We start from the raw sequence: 23,037 nt of genomic DNA on the forward strand, positions 1-23,037 counted from the left end.
TGTTATTAGAAAATAATCAACTTTGGGGTGATAGTAACTCCATTTCACATCGGGACACATCACACCACCTCATCTTTATATTCCCATAACAGCACGCCTTACATATAAGGTAGCGACCCTTGTTATGAAATGTAATTTAATAAATAATACTGTACTCGTCGCTCCAAATGTTGTGAATTTATTGTAATGCTTTGTGACTATTGCGCCTCTTGCTTTTGACTTTCACACCTGTGAGGACAGTGTGTTACCTGAAGGCACGGCAGGCGGGCTGAAGTGTGTGAAGAGCTCAGGGTGGCGCTGATGCCGTCGTCGCCCGGGGTCCAGGGTATTAGCAGGCGACGCAGGCATCTGCGAATCAGACCATTATAGCCCATTTCATTCGAATTCAGTACAATGATCAATACTAATGACATGATAGAAGAGCAGCTCAGTATAACAGAACATTCATTATAAAGATTTGGGTAATCTATCAAAACACAAAAGGTCCACAAAAAAACTCTTATTTTTGTTTTATTTCATATTGGATTTCCTGGTTAGAACTTTGATGAGAGGACATAGTAAGCCTAACCACACTGGCACTTCCTGTTATTTGAGTTATTCTGAAGTGGATGGGAGACTAACGTGGTGTACCACAAGTTTTTATTACAGCTTCCTGTGATGTCAATTCCTGTCACATGAGTTGTATTGCTTGCAGAATGCCTCAGAATACCAGGTTTTGTAAAGATTGGTCCTGTTTCCACTTCCTGTTGTCGCGTCACAGTGTTCGTTTGATTTCACTCGTTACTTTTCATTTTATCGGATTACTCACTATTCTACAAACGCATATTAGCGACAAATGTTCTTGCATTATAATTATAGACTCATGGAGCACTCTATGTTCTTCACGTAAAAAGTGAAAACTCCAAGTAGAACCATCCTGGTCAAGTTATTCAAGGCTCCAATGGCAGAATACACAGCAGAGTTCTTTCTTTGCCTTCATTCATAATCGTGCTGGTGAGCATTGTGTTGAGATTCACTTACAGATACAATGTCCGGAGGAGTGGCCATGTCACCAAACAGTTCAAACTGACTGATGTTCTGGAGGAAGTCCAACATGGAAGCGAATACGATGGAAAGAAAGGGAACAGTTAGATTTATGCATGACTGAGAATAATATGCTCACGTATTAGAACGTTAATCAGTGATGGCATGTCGGAGTGTTCATTCTCAAACATCTAACTGTAGCATATATATACAGTGGGCGGGAGCAGCTTCACTGGGATGACACAACAGCATGACTTTTATAAATGAAGATAAACAAAACAAGCACTATAGAAGCACACCACACAAAAACATTAGGGTATTGTAAACAAGTCAAACTTTAGTCTCCTATTTCACCAAACCTCTCATAAATAGCAGCATTGCTAACTGCAATTCCTCTCCATAAAGTTACGCAGTACATGGTCCTGTAATCATAAATTCTGGTCAACATTTTACAGAACCATGTTGTTGTTGTTTTCAGGGCATGTGTAAACAATAATATTTATGAGATTTTGAGAAGCTAGCCTGCCGTCACAAAACGCCACAGAACCAATATGAACCAACCACGGTTTTGTGTTCAAACAAACAAATCGAATGAATTTTATTTGCGAAAGTCAATAGGGAGTAGAGATTTCTTCCTCTGGTTGTTGAATAAGTGAAGACAGAAAGAAAAGAAAAAAAAAAGAAATGCTAGCGAATTGTCCATCCCTGATTCATAATCCTCTCTGCTCTGGGACCTGAGATGTTCGGACTGATCCAAGAATCGATATATTGTGATATAAGAGTTTTAGTGATGGAAAGTGATGGAAGGAGGGAAACTAACAGACATATCGATATTCAAAGCGCTCGAAAAAAAAAGCTCCGACTGTATGAACAGACATGCAGTAAGACTTTGTGAAATGGAGAGATAGTGACAGATTAATGAATTCATTCAACTGATGTAGCAAAGCTCCGTTCACTGGTCTTGAAGATTTTCCAATGTTTTTGGTATAAAGTTTCAGTAAGATGATGAAAGACTGCTAATGGCTGTGAATATTGATACTTTTATTAGGCACATATTTAAATAGTGATTGGAGCTTTATGGCATAAACTTAATAATTAATGGCATGCAATGCAACCACACAGAGACAGAGTCCCAACACCAAACCTCTCGTGAAGCCAGAAAAGCAAATAAATCAAATGAAATAAAGCCAGTTCACCTCTTTACTGCAAGTCTTCCAGATAAGAAAGCAGTGTAATGAATGCGCAGTCCTGGAGGACCACAGCAGCACACAGTTTAGCGTTTTCCCTTATCTAAACTCTTATGTGTCAAACATGAAGAGCTCGATGCTTGAGTTAAATCAATATTTCAGTTGAGCTGGTGCATTAGATTGGGTTTTTCTGCGTTGGACTGCGCTCTAGAAGATTATATACAGTATGTTCCTGTTTCTATTGAATGGAACGGAAAGAGCGTTCAGTTAGCCGAGATCTTTGGAGAGAGGTTTGCTGGAGGGACTTTAGAAATGGGGAAGGCTGGCGATACAATACAAGCACCTACAGTCATAAAATGGCGTTTTGGAACATCATAGACCCCTTCTTTCTGCTGGCTCGTTGGGACCTAAAAGTCATAACACATCAATTAAACCACAGCTCTGTCTTTATTATTAAAAACATATCAACCGTGCCATGAATTTTTATTCCAACGTGTTATATTTTACAATCTGCCTCACTACAATAAATTAGAGCCCTCCTCTACACCATTATGACTTTAAAAAGGGGCTAGACAGGGGTAAAAGGGGGTGGGACTTGTCATAATACCTGATAAATGCTCTCCTCTGATTGGGGGCCATGGAGCGGCTCGTGTCCAGCTTCAAACACAATGTACTACAGCAGGAAAAGAGAGAGTGAGAGAAGGAGAGAAAAGTGGGTGGGGCCACACAGGCAGCCGGTCAGATATAGTTTAACATTGTGAAGGCATAAGCCAACATGCTGAAAAGAGTAACCTTAGGGTCTACCACAAGAAAAGCACTTCATTGCCATAAACATGGTTTTATAATAGTTATAAAGGGACAGTTTATCCAAGAGCACGATTGATTTTTTTTACCTAAGACGCCAAATGTAGTAGACCAGGGTAGAGCTGCAACAACTAATCGATAAAATGGGTAATAATCGATTATGAAAATCGTCGTCAACGAATCTCATTATCGATTAGTTGGTCTGCGCACGGCACAGGGGAGATTTATATATATAGAGAATTTTCGTGAGGCCAGGCCTCCAAAATGGGATACCACTTCCTCTTGGAAATGAGGCAAAATATGCTCGGCACAAAGGACAGTCACACTGCCAGCAAGCAAAACAAACAAAAAAAGCACTTCTGAGAACCAACAAGCAGACTCATTCTTGAATAAAAAAGGGTATACAATTTTCCCCTATTCCTTTTGGCACTCAATTAGCTATCATTCCCATGTTCCTCTTGGAAACACAGACACAGCTGTGGTTCATGGAGTTGGCAGTGAGCTTAAATTTAGAACTGGTGAGACAATATAGCCAGGAGCCTGGCAGAATGTACAAGGGCCTGTTCACCAAAATGACAACTGGCAATGAGCTGACACCTACTCGAACCATTCCTTACTTCCACACAGTAAAAAAAACCTCTTGGGGTGTAACTGACTAAGATTTTCTTGGTTCTCTGAGTTGGTTCTCTTCGTGGAGTTGGTTCATTTGTGGGAATTGGTTCTCCTCTGTGTGCATTGGTCTGTTACATACCCAAGGTGCATCTTCTAGTGTAGTGTAACAGACTTTGTAGAAATATCTATACTGCAGCAGCAGTTATGTAAGAGTTGGACGCATGGTCAAGGTCACTCACAGATCTCACAGAGGTCTGTAAGAATATAGTCAAGAACCCTGACAGACAAGGCAGAGTCGGCTCACCAAAAAAACAGCTGACAGCTGATGTCGAAGCATACGCTAACATTCTGCTGAGGGTCAAGAAAGTGCAAGAAGCCTGTCATTAATATCTGGCTATATTTGGGCCTGACACTCACCAGTGCCGTCCCTCAATACTCTGGTCTGGGTCTACATGGCAATGGATGGTTTCCTCCATGTTCTAAACCCAATACGTCCCACAAAATAGGGTGAGCCAAGACTTTGACTTCTCTTCAAGCCCAATGTAAGCCGCTAAACACTCCTAGGAACCCAATGTCGATGTATAAGCCTTGTGAAGATACTCCAGAGCAAGATCACCAAACCCCTCAATGGCCACCAATGCCAGCTCTACTCATGCAAAGGCTTCCTACCACTTACACACAAAAGCCCCAAGATTTGCTGGATGTGGCAATGTGAATACCTAGTCAGGATCAGGCTTTGTGATGACTTTTAGAACTGCGCACTTACAGAAAGTCTTGATTCATCTCAGTGCGGGTCCAGGAGCCAGCAGACTGGAGCAGTAGCAGACTATTTATTTCACACTCCACTGTGTGATCTTCCAAAAGCTTTGGAACTTTGTCCTGAGGCCCCACCACCACTATGCTGCAGCATATGTAGATGACATGGTAGGCCATACAAAGTGCTGGGCCAAACACCTTGTACGCCGTATAATCCAGTGCTGGAGGCCCTGTGCAGAGTTGAACCAACTGCCAAAGACGTGTTATATCTCTGGCTGGCAGAAGAACAATACTAGAGGGACCAGACTGTCTGAGTTCTAGGACAATTACCTTCTCTATAATCTCTATACTTGTATTATTAGCTGAACTGTTCGTCCTATAAAGGGAACTAAAATAATGGCACATAGGAAATGATTAGAATTCTCCCCAAAAATCATTATATTAGCCCTGGTCATATGAATATTCCTTAAAGAAAATGAGCAGACAAATATGATAGTTCATGAGAGAAACTAAAATTTGCAGAGTGTCTACGAGAACTACGTATTCAGTTTGAGTGAAAGAGCACTGGGGTTTCAAGAGTAAAGGTCAAAGTGCATTGGCTGACACTTCCCAGCTTTTACCAATACATGAGTGCACATTGATGTACACTCTATAACAAAAAAAAAAGTATAACGCATCAGGAAAATTCAACTACTCAAGTGGCCGTCTAATGAAAACGCACTAAATATAACAGTGGACGTAAAGCTAAAACAAAACATGGAGTTTGCAGAAAATGAAGGGAACCAGCTCCAGTCCTGGAGGAGCACACCACTGCATAGTTTTGGATCTCGAGATGATTTGGTAGGGAAAACACTGAACTGTGCAGTGCTGCAGTTGGGTGTCTCTGATTCGGTGATATGTAATCTTAGGTTGTGTAACAAAAGACTGCGATTACCTGATACACTGGGTCATCAGTGTCGTCCTCGAGAATCGTCTGTGACACACAGTGGGATAAGAAGGTGGATTCTAAAACATAAGCTTTAAGAACATCTCAAAATATCTAAGCCCCTATAACATTTAAGCTAGACATTCTAGTTGACATTTAAGGTTTTTCCAGTCATTAATAACACGGTTGAATGAAGCACTCTTGAAATGAATGGCATTGTCTGAACCTGATAAACAGCCTGCTCGCAGTGCTTTGCTTTCTGTGCCTTCTTCTCCCCGTCATCCTTCTGCTTCAGGTCATAGATGAGTGTAAAGAGGTCGCGCAGCTCCAGAATCAAAGGCTGTGCCTACGGAAAAGAAGCAGAGCGTGGATAAGAGCATCGTGCCGAAGGGACCACCTTTATACGTTATGGTTTTCTGGGGTTTTTTCTCTTTTTTTCCCCTAAACACCATTTTAGTGTTTTGCAGTACATCTCAGAATAGTCTTTATTTTGAAATTGAAGTTCTTCTATTCTTCATGTAATCAATTCACGGTCAAATGTCATCTGTAGATTTCTTCACCCATAAAAGCCTCGTCGATCTACAACTGGTCAATGTCATGTTGATATGCGTCTGTGGAATTTTAATTTTTTTTTTTTTACTTTAAAGATGGGCTTTTGTTGAAAATACGGTTGACAGAAATGTTTTCTAATCAACTGAACGCGCCAGCTAGAGATTTGTATACATGAACCCCACGGTATGTTTTCTGCATTGGCTTTAAGCACAGGTTTGTCCAGAATAAAGTAAGGAATAAAACAATGTTTTGCTGTTATAAGGGAAATAATCAATGGGCACGGTGGTGTTATGATGCACAGTTACTATTGAATTGAATTGGACAGATGTACTGTATGACTCACACTATAAGAAAAAGAGAAAAAAAACCCAGCGCACACCTGTTAAACAGATTTGGAGTATGTAGTGCACCAATACTGAGCAACAAACACATCTGCATTTTTATTAAATCACTTCAGACCCAGGCCAAAAGAACCAACAAAGCCCCGAGCTAATAATAGGACACCAGTAGCTAGAGATGGTTAAAGGGGTTTAAAAAAAAAAAAAGAAGAAACTCTGTTAGATTAGAAAAACATGGCAGCTCACTGAATGGACTGTCTTGATGGCCACAAACTTGTGGTTTCCCTCTTTCCCACAGACATAGCCGAAGGCACGGTGGTCTCTGGTGTCTTTGGCGATGTAGGAGATTTCGTGCACAGAATGGTGATGCTGTAATACCTGTGGGTTGAAACTGTCCATTATGACACCATTCACAGTGAAATGACCAGCATTAAATTAGTGGTTTTACTGATTACTATAATGATGGCTAATAACAGAGAGAAAAGAAAAAAAAAAACGCTGGAGTTTGGGCTAATTAACTGTGATTAATGAGGATGCAAGGAGGTCTGAGCTATGTGGCTGTCAGCCTGGAGAAGGAAAGCAGTACATCATGCTAAGAGAGAGTCCTAGCGAGGGAAGCCATCATTACTGTTAATGAAACTGGACTCGGTCCAGCGAGCTTCAAATCCAGATTAATATTTTAAAGCTCAAATGAGGTGTTTCTAAACACTTTCTCTTTAAGCGTGACTATATCTCATACATAATTCATGATCATACCCACGTGGGGTTTAATTAAGTCTTATTAACCCTGTCGGATTAAAATTCTACTTTGTCTTCAGGGAATTACCACTGCTTAATTTGGTTTTGAAAGTACAGGGTAACTCACAATGTTAGCCACTACATTGCTCACTCTGTTTTCATCCACCATCTACAAAAAATCTAGTTAGCTAATATACGTAAAAGATTACCCCCAAAAATATAGTTCGATATATTAAAGTGATCCTACATTAGGATTCAGTTAAATACACTACATACTAACACGGTAAAACCAGCGGGTCTGTCTAGCACCATAATGCATTCTTCAGAGTAGAAGCCCTTTAGGAAGCCATCTGAACGACCCTTAACTTTCACGATTAATATGAAATCTTTCTCTAATCTCAAGTAATCAACACGATGTGTCCTATAAACACTTTGGTCTGCTGGGTTTTTAGGAGCATCTACGTTATTTTTACCGACCAGCTCCAACAAACCGCCTTCTCGCTTTCTATTGGCTCAATAAGCAGGTTCAGAAATCCACAGGGCAAAGTTTATAGAGATAAAGTTGGCCCAAAGCAAAAGTAACCGCAATCGGAAACAAATGCACGTCTTTTACGTCCTGCGCCCTTTCCCTTTCAGTGAATTGGCTTTTATTTGCGTTTGATCTAAACAAGAAAATTGTAGTTTTCTTGTGTATCCTGTAAGTGTTGGCACCTCTACACGACAAAATCGTAAACTTCACTCTGATTCGATGTGTTACAATATACAAAAGTAAAACGATCTGAGTTTCAATTTCGACATCAACAAACACTAGTTTAATAAAAAAATTGGGCAGCAGTCCGGAAGCCCAAAATTTTGAGCAGTAGCGGTGACTCAGGTCTGAATCAGCTCGGAAAACAGATACCAGCTCAGTACCCCTTGGAAAAAATCAACGATAAACAAATGAAATAGCTTCATTGCTTACGACCTGTTCCGAGAGCTTTCTAAACGTCGATGTCTTTATAAACCTTTATAGTGCGTTCTACCCAGATTTGAGAAAGGACTGAGTAATGTCACTCCATCTTTGCCAGTGTGAAAGCAGTCAAGACCCACCCCGGATCTCTCGTCGTAGATCTTAATGCCATTGAAGGAGACGGTTAAGAAAACGCGCTGCTTGTGCTCTCCTTTGGATCGAGCCGAAGCAGCAATACCCTGTGGGAAAAGTATTTTTTAAAAAAAGAAAAAAAGATGGAGGATAAAGAACAAGCGAAAGAAAAGCAAGAACTGTAAGAAAAGGGAAAGTTTCACTCATTAGCAGTGATGGTTGGTTGTGATATTAAATTAACAGTTCAATAAATAATCAATATCACGAGGTCTCATCAACGGTATAATAAAAACGATGTGGGGCAAGTTATTTTACACACACACACACACACACACACACACACTTAAAGTGTATTAGGCTGCAGCATTTGTGATATCTGAGTCTGTATAGGTATTTCCTCTGAACATCAAATATGTTAATCAATAACCTTTCATATAAGCTGATGTGGGTGTGAATACGGATGCCCAAAAAATGAAACCTCATACTGATGTCTTTTTATCTTTAAAAGAACAGAGTGAGGCTTCGCTCTGCTAGCACACAGGAGTGACATCAGCCGCTCCTGCTCATTAGTTAGTTATAAGCATTGCTTAAGTTACACATAACATATTCCACCATGTCTCCTATTATTTTTCTGTAAATTGGCAGCTCTGCTTCCCAAAAGCACCACGGTGGTTATTAGCTTATCAGCTAGACAATTCAAAGCATTCGGGTTGACGGTTATTCTGTGAGGCGTCAGCGAAGCAGAAAACGAGTCATCTTGTGGTATAAAAATAGGAACAGGCCATTCAGAAGCAAATAAAGCTTGAATGTTTCCAAACTTCCAACACACTCTCAGAAACACTCACAGAGACACACTCGATCTGTAGGGTGTGTCTATATGATCAAGCTAAGCTGTCATTAATGAGCTGACCTGTCAGAGCATGGCTGAAGTTTGACAGAGGAACAAAAAAGCGTGGAAGAATGCATTTCAGCCGTCAGATGACGGGCTGCCCGTGGATTAGCGCTATTGTAGTAGCAGCTCTTTCCACACGAACACATCCGTTAACAGCATGGTTCTGAGGGCGTGATGCCGAGTAGGCAGTATCAACCACTCACTTAAATGTCAAAGCTCTCTCTCGGAGCACGACGGCACACGTGCATCGCGCCTGTAACGTAGACTTTCTTTTTGTCTTTAGATCATCAAAGAGGAGGACTTAAAGTCTGTAGGATTTTAATTTTAAAGCTCGCGCATGAACATGTCTAGCGTTAACATGTTGAAACTCAAGCGTTCCTGTTCCATTCGTTCTGATGTGAACGCTTGACGAAACGCGGTTTTCTTCACCGAGCCGTACCTTCAGCTTCATCATGGAGTCCTGGCAGAGTTTATCTCCACGTGCCGCGGACACGTCGTCAATTCCAATCAGCTTGGCTTTGTAGCGTACCCCATCGCCTCTGAAGCGCTTTATCAGAGCCTGCTCGCTGCGGTTCTGACCTGAATGGGGGGAAAAAGAGAGAGGTTCATAGAGAAACCATACAGCAGGACAAAGTAACTCCTATACCACTGCGCTGTTGAATTCTGGATGTCGGCTGGGTGTTGATTCATCTTCTGACAGTAGCGCAGCTGCAAATCACAGGTTTCTATCAAGTCACACGTTCTAATGCATTATCGTTTCTATAGTAACAGCTCATTCGCAGGAAGTTGTACAGTGAACGTTCCATAGGAACGGATTTAAAAACGAAAACAAAACTGACATGGTGATGTTTTCCGTAAGAGCTTCGTAACGGACAGAGGTAAAGCTGTGGCTTTAGGATTTCCGACCTCTTCGGGACAGAGGAGTGTTGTAGAGAGAAAAAGAAAGGCTGTTGAGTAAGACTGTTTATAGCCGCTTTAATGAAAGTAATAACAGGAACTAGATTGTCTCGTTAACAGTTCACATGTATCTAAGGAGAAAAGGATAAACAGTATGACGTGTGTCATCCTGTGAACGGAACGATAAGATTGCAGACATGTCTAGCAGGCTGTAAAGAAGACGAAAAAAGAAAGAAACATTAATCTCAGGAGTGCAAACACTGCTTGCAATGCTTTTGGAGGTCTCTGAAAAGACATGCTAGCGCACATCAATGCCACATATATAATATGGGACACAAAGTCTTTGAACAGTCCAGTATTTCTGATCAGGACAATGAGATCCTTGCTGTAAGTGCGACAGAACTACCCATATAAACGCAGGTTAATGAGAGAGCAGCCAAGAGCAACCCAACATCCTGCAAGAGGAATTATCTGGCAGCAGTGGCTCAGTCGATAAGCGTTATGGACTGCTGATTGGCTGGTTGAGAATTTGATTCTTGGCACCAGCAAGCTGTTTGGCCCTTGAGCAAGGCCTTTAACCCTCGGCTGATCAGCCTGACTGTTGATCCGCTACATTACTAAATGCAAAATAACTCGGTCAGGAGCTGAAAGAGCTGATGAGGGGAGTGTGGGAACTGCCAAGCTGCCACTGCTGAGCCCCTGAGCAAGCCCCTGAACCCTCATCTGCACAGCTGTATCCTGTCTGAAATGGAAGCCACTTTGGATAAAAAGCATCGGGCAAACGAGTAAAAAAAAAAATACAAACAAAACAACAAAAGAAATAGTAAAAAATGTAAGCAATTCAATAAAATGTGTTTACATCTGAATGATTATTCAGTCTGTACAGGATTTTGCACATTTTGTTGCTTGATGCTTAATTTTGCAGCTTATTTTGTTGGTAAATGAGACTGTTCTTATGTTCAACGCACATGAACGGAAGAGGGCTTTGGCGGAATGCGCGTTGTGATGACGTCACATTACGTGTCTTGGCCCAAATCTGCGTAAAAATGGCACTCTTGTTGCTCGATTTCGCGTTCATTTCTGTGATAGCGAAATCACGACATCCGGGAGGGACGGATTATCATCCACTTCCTTTCTGAATGCCGTGGCCGTCTTTGCGGATGAATTTCAACATGGTTTAAACCCAAAACACACGATGCGGGTTAAACTAAGCACATTCTTGAGTTCAGTTGTGACTTTTTATTTATTTATTTATTTACTTATTTTGCAGTACCATTTCTTTGGTGTTTAATCCATCTGAAGACAAATCAGATGAATCCACATGGATCTGATTAGCATGCTGCTACAGGAAATAGTCAACAAGCAGATGGTGTGATGAAGCAGAGTTAATGTGACCACCCTGAAGTTGATTATTTTCCTCTCCAAGCTCATCTCAAATTCTTACATCACTCCAATTTGCCAACATTTACAATTTTATTTGTATGACCAATTTTACACAACAAAATGCATTGTATCAGTCAGTTTCTATTTACAATTTAATAATGAAGATAGTTCCTGTTATCGCTTACGTTATATAGCAGCTGGAAACAGTCATTAATCTTTTTTTTCTCTCATTGGAGATTTTTATGTTCATGAAGATCGTGTTACTGAGAAACTGCAAAACGTACAAACTCCTCAGTCCCGAATACTTTGCTGTGTCAGAAAGCATTAATTTACAGCGTCCCCGGTGTACACGATCAATAACAGGATGCAGGAGCACAACAAACAGGCCTCTAAACAGTACCCATGCATGGAGACGGTACCCATGCTCGTGTCATTTAAACAGAAAACAAAAAAAAAGCCCTCGGATTTATTCCCTTGCGAGCATGTGTGTGTTTCAAGCCATTCTACAATCAGTAGTCTTTAAGTAGTCTAATTAAGGTCCTCAATTATTGTTACTGCTAGCTGAGTTGAATTTCCTTTGTTCAGACCAGTATTCCCAAATCCAGCGAGTCCAAATGGTCCACATTTTTGTTCCCCCATAGCTCTTAACACATGCCAAAAACCATGAATACCTCACGCAGGTACTGACCCACACCAGCGTGTGGAAAATGTACAGTGATATAAACAGTGATCTAAATAGTTAACCGTAATACGTATAACTAGTTGTAATAAATCCAGCGGCTCATTAGCAGGCTGAGAAAGCTCAGAAGGAACATATGGGCATCAGGGCCTTTTCATGCTCTGTTAGCCTCCATCCAACATTAAGGCTCAGTGAACACAGTAATGTAAATCAATCAGACATCACAGAGCTCCGGGGTTTAATCCTAAACTAACTGCAGGTCATCTCACACCACTTAAAAGATTGTTAGAACTTCAGGCAGCATTCAGAACCATTACAGAGAATGAGGAGTGTAAAAAAAATAAATAAATAATGAAATCCAGCCAAACAACAATAACCTGCTGCTGAACTGCATCACAGGGGTGTTCATACGGCTATAAAACCCTTTAATCTGCTAAGCTGTGTGTCTTTTGAACCTTGATATTAAACCATCAATTATGCAGGATTACTGAAAGTTCCTGTTCTGTTCACTTTTTTAGTGATAAATCTCTTACTAAAGTAAAATAGCAATACAACGGTAATAAAGATTCTTTGAAAATACATTAAATAAGTGCTTTTGGGTTTCAGTGACTGTACATAAGTACAATAAATGTGGCAACAGATATACACAAGACCTTCGCGTGCTTAGGGACGCTCCAGGTGGCATGCATGCATTTGTGCGTAGAAGGAGTGGAAATAAGATGTAGGGGATAATAAAGATTAATGTTGGGCAGGGGGGGTGAAGGGTTGAACTTGAGTTAAGCATCTGATCCCAAACATAGCTGTCGAGTAACTCCTGCACAATGGTACAACTAGTAACTGCAATCTTACACACCTGATTTGGACAATCTCCCCATGAATCTATGATTATGTCAAATTAAAGTTCAAAATAAAATCTACACAAAACTCTCCAGGAGATGGGATTCCACCACTGAATTTAAACACATGTATCACTTTTTAGTACTTATGTCACAACTATCCACTTTGTGTATCAGCTCCAACGATGACCAGCACCACGAGGTGGTGACTTAACTTCAAAATGATGTAAATATTTACACAGTGAAAGTATTCCGATTCAGGTTATACACATGCTTAATTGTATTTTCTGAGCGCAGCATTTGGATCAGTGCACACCTCCGAGGTTGCCAGATTTTTCTCTCTCTTCCCCTGTCTTGTCATTGATTTGTTTCCCTGATTGTACTCTCCTGTTTCTTGCTGTCTCTTGATTAGTTTGTGTATTTAAACCCTCAGTGTTTCCCTTACATTTTCCAAAGCCTGCCCCGCTCTTCCTATCTCATATTTCTATTCCATTTACTTTGACGATTATGATCGTAGATTAACCCTGCTTAATCCTGTCCGATGGTATAATGACACTTATAATGGAGTATATTATGAATGTAATTTCCGGAATACCCCTAATAAAGAACATGCTGAGTGTACACACCTGTGTGTCCTACCTTACACCAAACATTATAATTTCTTTTCTTTTGTATCATTCTACTATACTATCAACTAAAGTGATTGTAGTATAATGTAGAAGTATGTAGTATGTAGTAGAATGAATCTATTTTCGGAGTCCAAATCAGCGTGAAATGGATACATGTTGGTTATTTAGTTTATTTTTCACACTGTACATAATTAAACAAACCAAATACAACAAAAAAAAATTTGCCTCAGGGGCATGTAGAGCTGAAAATGTGCTCGGCGATTATGCTCTAGATTGGTTTTGTTTTGTTTTGTAGCGTCCTGTATCATCTTCCTGGTGTTACAGTGATATAGTGGAAGAAAGCAGGAAGGGAGTCATAAAAAAAAAAAAAATCCCTCACTGCCAGGCCGAGCCCAGTGTGCAATGGTCAATAAAATACAAAAGTCTAAATCAGCGCTAACAGCATATCAGCATATGTATAGCCCCTGCTCAGCACTCTACTGAATGAATGACAAGTGAAGTGAATAATCCAATAAAACATGGAAGGACACATCTTTTCATTCACCAAGCAGTTTAACTTCAATAATTCAAACAGCAGAACTCCATATGTTTACCGCAGAGTTCCTGATGGATTTTTTCGAGCCGTTGCAAAGAGAAAATGAGCAATGATCTGCTTCTACTGGGTTGAATCCAGCTCCCACTGAGAAAATCCCATCACCCTATTACATGAAGAATGCTGGCCAACTTCAAATGAGACAGCAGCACCGTGATGGCAGGAGAACTGGACAGATGGCAGCAGATGGGCGGGAATGAACAAGTAGCCCTCCGGATAGCGGAGTTTGGCAAGAGGCGGCTCGGTTCAGGAGGACAAGCTCTGGCACTGGAGCTCACTGACCTCTCCGCCGCCGTGAGGTGAATCACCAGAACTCTGTACGGCAAAGAAGTCATTGGTACTCGTCATTACAAATTAGGAGACGACAAGAAAGAACGGTTTGTCGGTTTGAGAGATGCAGAGAAAATATGCAATAAAAGATCTCCTTCTTTAACATCAAAAAGATATTCAGCCTAATGAAAACCAAGCACTCCACCCCGGACTTAATGAGGAGCTCTTTTCTCATGCCAGGGAGAAGCAGCGTGGACGCCTGTCTGCTTATTATGCTGCCCAAATGTCCAACGTGGAATACATTAGTGTCACCTTCTCACCCTAATTAGCAGCACGGCCCTCTGATGTTTCTGTTTCCAAATAGTAAGCTGTGTTACAAGTTTGAGTGTGGAATTCATCCAGCATCAGCGGTTCTCCAGGCACAACTACAGCCCCAAAGCAAATCCAGACCAGAAGGATGAGAGACTTGGAACTTCTTCGGTCGTCACTCGTTCTGGACTGTGCTGCAATTACTATGAACAACACTCAAGTCTCCATAGTTGAAAATTTGATGAAACTTCAATACAATAGACTTTAAGTTAAAATTATAATGAATTCTTTTTGAACTATATAGTATATAGTTTTAGACGGGGAAGTATTTACAAACGCACTATCCGATGTCACCCATATTAGGATGGGTTCCCTTTTGAGTCTGGTTCCTTTCAACTTTTCTTCCTCGTGTATTCTCCGGGAGTTTTTTTTTTCTTCTAGCCACCATCGCCTCTGGCTTGCACATCAGGGATACGTTTATAAATGTAAAAATTTATATATTTCAAAAAGCTGCTTTGTGACAATGTCCGTTGTTAAAAGCGCTATACAAATAAAATTGAATCTGTAAGTCTTTGGAAGTGGGCATGGTCTGAGCCTGAAGGTTCATATCTGAATAGTTCACACCAACATGAAGATAACCTCCCACTCACAATTTTGTTTCATCCCGCAAGATCAAAGTTCTGATCTACACCTCTAGTCTCAACCAGAGTTGCTCTATGAACCTTTCCAGTGAACTTTCTATTTAAAAAAAACAAAACAAACAAAAAAAAAAACACATACACAAAGAAAGAAAAACTATTTAAATAATTTGGATTAGGGCTGGGCAATATGATGATTTCATGATAATTATGTCACAATACACTTTTGTGAGAGATCTTTTGTTTTGTTTTTTTAACTGCAAACTGTTTGGAAGAAAGAAAATTTTGTATTGAATTAATAAAACTGTAAAAGTTGTCAACATTTAAAAGAATATTTTTTTTGTCTTTCCTTTTCAGTGTTGAATTTATGCTAGTATGCATTAGATAATAGTACTTATTGTTTAATATATATTTCTGTAGTTTCAGTTTCAGTTACAGTAGTTTCCTATCAAAATTGGTTTCGATGTAGAGGTATATGTAGAACTTTTATTATATTACCAGTGTATGGCAATACAAATGATTGTATCACACTATATTGAGTTGACATTTCAATGATTTGATGCCTCTCCCCCACAGTTATATAGGCTGAGAGAGAGAAAGTGTAGAGTTACATTTAGCAGCATGTCTTAACAACAAGCGTCATGCTTTATTTCTACTTTTAATCTGTCTATGAATGACAACAAACTGAACATTTCTGAACACAGATCTGTTCTTGTAACCTTTTTTCATTTTAACTCCTAAAATGAAAATAAAAATCCCTATCAGCAGGGTTTATGATATTTACTACACTAAGAAGTACATTTCACGTTATACGTGAAATTCCAGACTGGAATCACCAAATGCTAATGTTTTGGGGCGGGCGATACGACTACAGTCTTATTTCACGATATCTCAGCCGGCGACTTTACTTCCGTATAGCGTGTTCTTAGCCAGTGAGAGCGAGCAAGCGTCACCAAGCAGGTGTTGTGTGCTTTTACAACGGAAACATGGCAGCCACTAACATGCCACGAACGTGTAGTATAGAAAAAGAAGATCGACTTGTATAACTATGGCAACAGTGCGAGTGCCTTTATAATGTGTTCTGTAGGAACTATCACAACAGGGCCGACAACGCACAGGCACGGGCCCAAATTTTTAGTATTTCACTGCAAAATATAACACACGCCAGGACAGCCAGCTGACAACGTCGATCGTCCTCCATGTTTGTTTTTCTTCTGAAGTCACATTTGATAAAACGCGAGTTGCTGTGAGTTCTCGTGTCTGCGAAATCGATACTACAATCGACAGGTGCGTGGTCTCGCGGTCTGGCCGAATCGTCTAGTGTGTGCGTGCTGATTATAATGTTAAAAATCGGTTGAAACTGTCCTTATGTCTGTGGTCTCTCACGGGTTTTAAAATCCATCCATCCATCCATCCATCTTCTATACCGCTTATCCTTTTCAGGGTCACGGGGAAACCTGGAGTCTATCCCAGGGAGCATCGGGCACAAGGCGGAACTCATTTAAAACACTTTGCGTATCACGTCCGGTGTTTTTCTCTCTCTTTGTTTGTTGTTGAAACTCTCGAGAACACGTGGCATTTCTGCAATCCTACAGTTTCATCTCACTGCAATCAAACCACCCTAGAAGTCACTTGGAAATGGCCCGAGACCACCTTGCTCAGACGCTCTCAGGACGCAGAGTGTGATTGCTGTGTTCTCACCTGCCTGAGGATCCACAGCAAGGTGGAGAACACACCAGGTTTTCCTTCAAACACACTAAACACTGCATGTGTCACATTAAGCACATTAACACACCCCCATTTCAGGTCGAACTAGTTCTATTTCAAGTTGATAAAATTCAATATCTGGGGTGCTCCTTCACTGCGAAGATGATTTAACAGCCCTTAGGAGATGGGCAATATTAAAGTACGCAAGTCAAATGTACACCTGTGTCAGCCATCTGGCTTCACCATGTGTTTACAGTTCCTGCTAATGTTTATACATGAAGAGAAAAGCTACTCGCATTGAAACACACAACGATTCCTATTTACATTCACAGGTTCAATGGAGAATTGGTGCATATCATTATCGTAGGTTTCAGATGCCTGATTGTTCACCATCAAGTCATGTTTTTGATACCGAATGTGTTTGTGTGGTAAGTCTGAGTGAGTCTGAGTCATCTTTTTTCAAGGGTTCCTGTCAGAGAGCAACAGTTGCTATGGAGATGGAAGGCATTCATGGATGAGAGGCATTTCCTATAGCGGGCAGAGAGAGCAGCACACACAGGTACACACTGACTGCTCAGCGCACAGCTCGGGGATATCAAAGCAAGAATCGAGATTCAAGATCTTTACTGTCATATGTACTTGGTAATGTCATGAAGTTCGTATTTCGTCCATTCCTCTCAAGACAGCAGGGTAAAAGGGCATAAGAGTACAATATAATACAATAAGACAAGAAACACAACAGAATTGAACACAATACACAATAAGAACAATAAAAATAAGAACATTTTCACAGTTTAAAAGTATATAAAAAAATTCAGTCAGTAAATAAAAAACGGATGTAATACACGTAAAGTGTAAAGTGACCATGCTTATAAGGGTTTGCGGTTATCATCACGGCCCCGGTGGAAGTGTTAGTGGATCAGTCTGATGGCCTGTGGATATAAGCTGCTCCAGAGCCTGGATGTTCTGGCTGCAGTACTCCGGTACTGCTTGACAGACTTCACGAGGGTGAAGAACTTATGGGTGGGATGGGTGGGGAAGCCGATGATGTTGCTAGCCCATTTGTAGGTTCTTTTATTATAGATGTCCTGCAGTGAGGGGAGATCTGTCCCTGTGATTTTCTGGGCCAGCCTGATCACCCTCTGTAGTGCCTTCCAGTCATGTGCTGTGCTGTTGCCAGACCACACAGCGATACAGCAGGTTAACACACTCCCTACAGCGCATCTGTAAAACTTGTGGAGTATTTGTAGTGACGTGCCGAACTTCCTCAGTCTCTGAAGGAAGTACATTCTCTGATTGGCCTTTCTTACCCCCTGCACCGTGTCCTCCATCCACTTGAGGTTTTCACAAATGTGGACACCAAGGAACCACTCTTGCTACCTCAGAGTCTCCGATCAGTGGTGGCTGATAGAAACGCTCACCCGTCCTCATGTCCACAACCATCTCCTTGGTCTTACTGATGTTCAGTGTGAGATTGTTAGCCTCACACTGTGTGACCAGTTCTGACACCTCATCAAACATTAAATCAAAGCATGTTGGTGTCTGCAGCCGGTGCTATTGAGGTTGGTGTTCCTGCTTTCCTGTTCAATTCCGTTTGAGTTCAAATCAGATATTGTGTATCAGATTAGATATTTATGGTATGGATTGACTGAATGTGCAATGAAGTGGCCTCTCTACCTGTCAGTCTTTGTGAAGGCGGCTTGACCTCTGTGTCTGTCAGTCTCAGTAAAGGTGTGACCTGTGTGCCTGACAGTTTCAACGAAGGATGCACGACATCTCTGTCAACCTCAGTGAAGGACACATGACCTCTGTATCTGTCAGCCTCAGTGAACGAGACAAGGCATCTGTATTTGTCCACTTGTAGATAACAACCCCAATGGTGCTTACTGGAAGATTCAGAAGTTTTGAAATACATCTGTATCCGATTTTCACCTCATTGGGTGAAATTTTCATGTGAATAGGGAATTTAAAAAAATGGGAAATATCCATCCATCTTCTACCGCTTACTCCTTTTCAGGGTCACAGGGAACCTGGAGCCTATCCCAGGGAGCATCGGGCACAAGGCGGGGTACACCCTGGACAGGGTGCCAGTCCATCGCAGGGGACAATCACATACACACTCACACACCCATTCATACACTATGGACACTTTGGACACGCCAATCAGCCTACCATGCATGTCTTTGGACTGGGGGAGGAAACCGGAGTACCCGGAGGAAACCCCCGCAGCACGGGGAGAACATGCAAACTCCGCGCACACAGGGCCACGGTGGGAATCGAACCCCGGACCCTAGAGGTGTGAGGCGAACGTGCTAACCACTAAGCCACTGTGCGCACCTCATGGGAAATATATTTACTGAAAAAATTTTGACGCGTCCAATACTTATTTCCCCCACTGTACGTACCTGCCACCACAGTGAAATTCATCTTTAAAGCTAACCCTTTTGCTAATCACATACTGAAACAGCCCTTGCTTGTCTCAGATTTATATATGAGATTGTTTTATAAATCTAACTGTGGATTATGTATCCAGATGCTTATTACATTATCTGAAAAAAATCTGTGGAAAATGTTTTATTTCTCTTAGATAATGTTCAGCGGATCGCCATTTTTTATTTGCGCCAGTATCACTATTGCTTTTATCAATACTTAACCATGAAGCTGAAGCCAGCCTAATACAGTGAACTCTTAAATCACACTGTCAGTGAGGCAAGAATAAAGATGATCTTAATTGTGAGAGAGCGTTCAGACAGCGCCTCTCTCCCGGTCTCTCGTCTCGCTACACATTCAGCATTCAACCCATAATAAAGGATTTTACATAACTGGAACGTCTTTTATTAGGCTTTTCTTTAGGTTTACTGACTGTCCTTTTCATCAGTGGCCACCATATCCTGCGGTGAATCTCAATATGACCAGAAGATTTCATATCAGATGTGAAGAGCTCTTTTGAAAGTAATACATATCTCTCATCCCTGTAGCAGAGCTGATTAGCATGATCTTCATGCTCTCTGCACTGCTTCAGCTTTCACTGTGTAAAGCCAAAGCACCTGCATGAGTAATAGCTTTCCTCAGATCGATGTTCTTCCCTATGGCCAGGGCAGGAACAAGACAGCAGCCGTAAAACAGCCCCGGTGGAGCCGGGAAGCAGAGAAGCAGCTCTCTGCAGATTTACTGCTCGCTGAAGTGCTGTTATTCATTACAGAGTACAGGAGACTGAAGGAGCGTGAGTGATTGAAGTGAGACGGTCATCCTCTATCTTTTTCTCTCTCTGAGTCACTTCAATTCCAGTTCAATCCTGATACGGCCCGATGACTCAGCAAACTGAGATGGAAGGGCACCTGAATCACACACGCACGCACACCTATAAAGCCTGTTTGAAGTGTTTCTCGTACTTTTTCTGTCCTTATATCTGGTAAATCAGACGTTTATGGTCCGCTGATCCACAGCAGCCTGCATGAGATAATACTGACACCAGCAACCAGATTCTACCAGCTTGCACTGTTATAACTATGATCCAGGGCATCTACTCGTTAATCAACCGAAATGTAGATGTTATTCCCTTCTCCGTCTCACTCCACTGGCTCCCTTAAGTCAAATCATTGAATTGAGGTGGGGAAAAAAATAATAAATTCATTAGCGAGCCTACTGGGCAAGTAAAAGCTGCAATATGCTGACCAGTCCCATGTCTTTGTTGCCTGGAAAGCTAAACGGCTAATTAGCTGGTAAAGTGCCGGTTAACTGAATTAATACATACGAGTTTATAATCATGAAGCCCACAATGTTTGCACCCTTGAAACAAAGTCAGCAAGTTTGAGACACGGTGATCCTTATTCGAGTCTGACTAGTGTCCTGATTTCCTCTCGATATGTTTAAAACCTTGATGCACGTTTGATAGATTTTCCCTGGACTTTACTGTGCTTAGTCAGTTTCCACATAGCTGTGTGTTCCTAATTAAAAAAAGAAAGAAGTCTGTCAATCATGCAGGCTAATTAATCTGCCGAGTAAAATCTGTTCTACCTTTAACCAGATGTGTGTAGTGCAGTAGGTGGCAGGATTTGGAAGCACACACTGTACTTCCAGCATGGAGATGGATCGCACCTCTGGGAAGTGTAAACGTAGCTAATTGTCAGTTGAAAACATTTAAAGACATCATCAAACGAGCTCCATATGTCAAATAATGACAAACCACTGACAGGTGACATGAATAACACTGATTATCTCGTTACAATGGCACCTGTCTATTGATGGGAAACATGGGCAAGTGGATCTGAGCGACTTTGACAAAGGACAAATTGCGATGGTTAGACGACTGGGTCAGAGCATCTCCAAAACGTCAGGTCTTGTGGGGTGTTCCCGGTATGCAGTGGTAAGCACTTGGTGCACATGCGGCTGAGTAGCCGCAGACCGATCAGAGTTCCCATGCTGACCCCTGTTCACCGCCGAAAGCACTTACAATGGGCATCAGAACTGGACCTTCACTGGAACTAAGAGGCTCAAACCTGTTCTATAGCATGACAGTGTCCCTGTGTACAAAGTGAACTCCATGAAGACATGATTTGCCAAGGTTGGATTGGAAGAACTCAAGTGTCCTGCACAGAGCCCTGACCTCAACCCCACTGAACACCTTTGAGACGAACCGGTACGCTGACCGTACCCCATTCCTCCTCACCCAACATCAGTCCCTGACCTCACTAATGCTCAAATCCTCACAGCCACACTCCAACATCTAGCACAAAGCCTTCTCAGAAGAACGGAGGTTATTATTACAGCAAAGGGGAACCGACTCTGTTTTTTGGAATGGGTACATATGTGTATAATGGTCAGGTGTCCACATACTTTTGGCCATGTTGTGTATTTATCCCCCCTAGTGTGCAGTTTTGGATGTAACACAGAAAGCTGCTATTAATACATAAAGCTTTGTTGTGGCTGATGAATACATAGCTCGCTAGTTTGCAGATGTAAAACATGACTTTGTCTTTAAAGGAGTCAAAATGTCAAATTTAATATAGAACAGAAAACACTGTATATTTAAGGTCCACATCAAGGAGGGGTGGGACTTACTTAAAAGAGATAAACTTAAACTATTTTAATGTGCCAATTCAAGTTAACCCTGGTTGGGCCAATAAAAGACTTCCATGAATGTTTTTGCTTAGTTGGTGCTTAATCGACCTTCCCTTTATTTCCTTTTGTTCCATCTCATCCAAACCTTCAAAACATCAATAAAATCACAGCGTTAAAGCAGCGCATCGAAATTAACATAAACGCACTAGCTGATGATGGAAGCCATACTACATGACAGACTATACGATAGACACAAAACAACTCGAACCTTTCCTCCTGGACTCCCGTTTCACGCTGGCTTTGATGCTTGGTTGTGTTTCTTCCTCTGTCGACATCCTCCTGAGTCCTGCTTCTTCTTGTCCTGCATGGATTCGTCTCCTAGCTGGCTATGCTCGGTCCTGCATGCTGCTCTCGTTCTGCTCGTCCACTCTTCTCAGCCTGAGAGAACAAACTTCTTTCTTTTTTTTTTTTTTGGATTCCCTTTAGCCCTCTAGTTCAGGTCTAGTGGCTCACACCTTGTCACGTAGAGGAAGCCGAGCTCTGACTCACGTGGCATCACAGAACCTTCCTGTAGGCACTGGGGACAAACAGAACGGCAGAAAAGAACATTATGAATCAGTGCTATCACAGGATGTGACCATCGAGGATGACTCAGATTGTTTGAAGTACTAGTTCAACAATTAGTTAGTGTTTTCCTGCAAGTTAGTGTTTTCCTGCAAATTCAAAAGAGAATCAGTTGGGAACTATTCAATTTATTCACAAGTGATTCTTGTTGTTAAAGGATCAACACAACACCGAAGTCCACATTTTTGCATATGACTAAAAAAAAGATTAAACATTCTAAAGGATGATGAATGAAGCAAAAATGTTGGTTCATGTGTGACCTTCAAAAGTAGATCAGACTGTAATTTAGTGCTTTGAAAGTACTGGAAGGGCAAGGGTTGTTTTTTGTTTTGTTTTTTGCTATAGTGAAGACATTTGCGTTTGAGATTAAAAGAAAAACATCAGGTGATAGATCAGAATTTCAGCTTTCGTTTCCTGATATTTATATCTAGATGTGTTAAACAACTTAGAACATTGCACCTCTTTGGAAAAATATTGGAACATGCGACTGCCAGGTTTCTTGTT

At 41.3% G+C, this 23,037-nt stretch overlaps 1 protein-coding gene across 1 annotated transcript in view; it reads right to left on the bottom strand.

Moving 5' to 3' along the window:
* Window positions 1–22,259, bottom strand: part of c8b (complement component 8, beta polypeptide) — a 40,407-nt gene extending 18,148 nt beyond the window's left edge. Inside the window, exons 1-10 of the mRNA XM_053630160.1 lie at window positions 22,178–22,259; window positions 9,348–9,487; window positions 8,025–8,123; window positions 6,444–6,575; window positions 5,534–5,653; window positions 5,317–5,355; window positions 2,818–2,883; window positions 2,558–2,617; window positions 1,021–1,077; window positions 249–348 (exon numbers count right to left, since the gene is read on the bottom strand). Of these exons, the coding sequence (XP_053486135.1) occupies window positions 249–348; window positions 1,021–1,077; window positions 2,558–2,617; window positions 2,818–2,883; window positions 5,317–5,355; window positions 5,534–5,653; window positions 6,444–6,575; window positions 8,025–8,123; window positions 9,348–9,487; window positions 22,178–22,244 (880 nt within the window). The 5' untranslated portion in view covers window positions 22,245–22,259. The remainder of the gene's footprint in view (window positions 1–248; window positions 349–1,020; window positions 1,078–2,557; window positions 2,618–2,817; window positions 2,884–5,316; window positions 5,356–5,533; window positions 5,654–6,443; window positions 6,576–8,024; window positions 8,124–9,347; window positions 9,488–22,177) is intronic.
* Window positions 22,260–23,037: the final 778 nt, after the last annotated feature.

The sequence above is a fragment of the Ictalurus furcatus genome, chromosome 7 (genome assembly GCF_023375685.1).
Source record: "Ictalurus furcatus strain D&B chromosome 7, Billie_1.0, whole genome shotgun sequence".
NCBI lineage: Eukaryota > Metazoa > Chordata > Actinopteri > Siluriformes > Ictaluridae > Ictalurus > Ictalurus furcatus.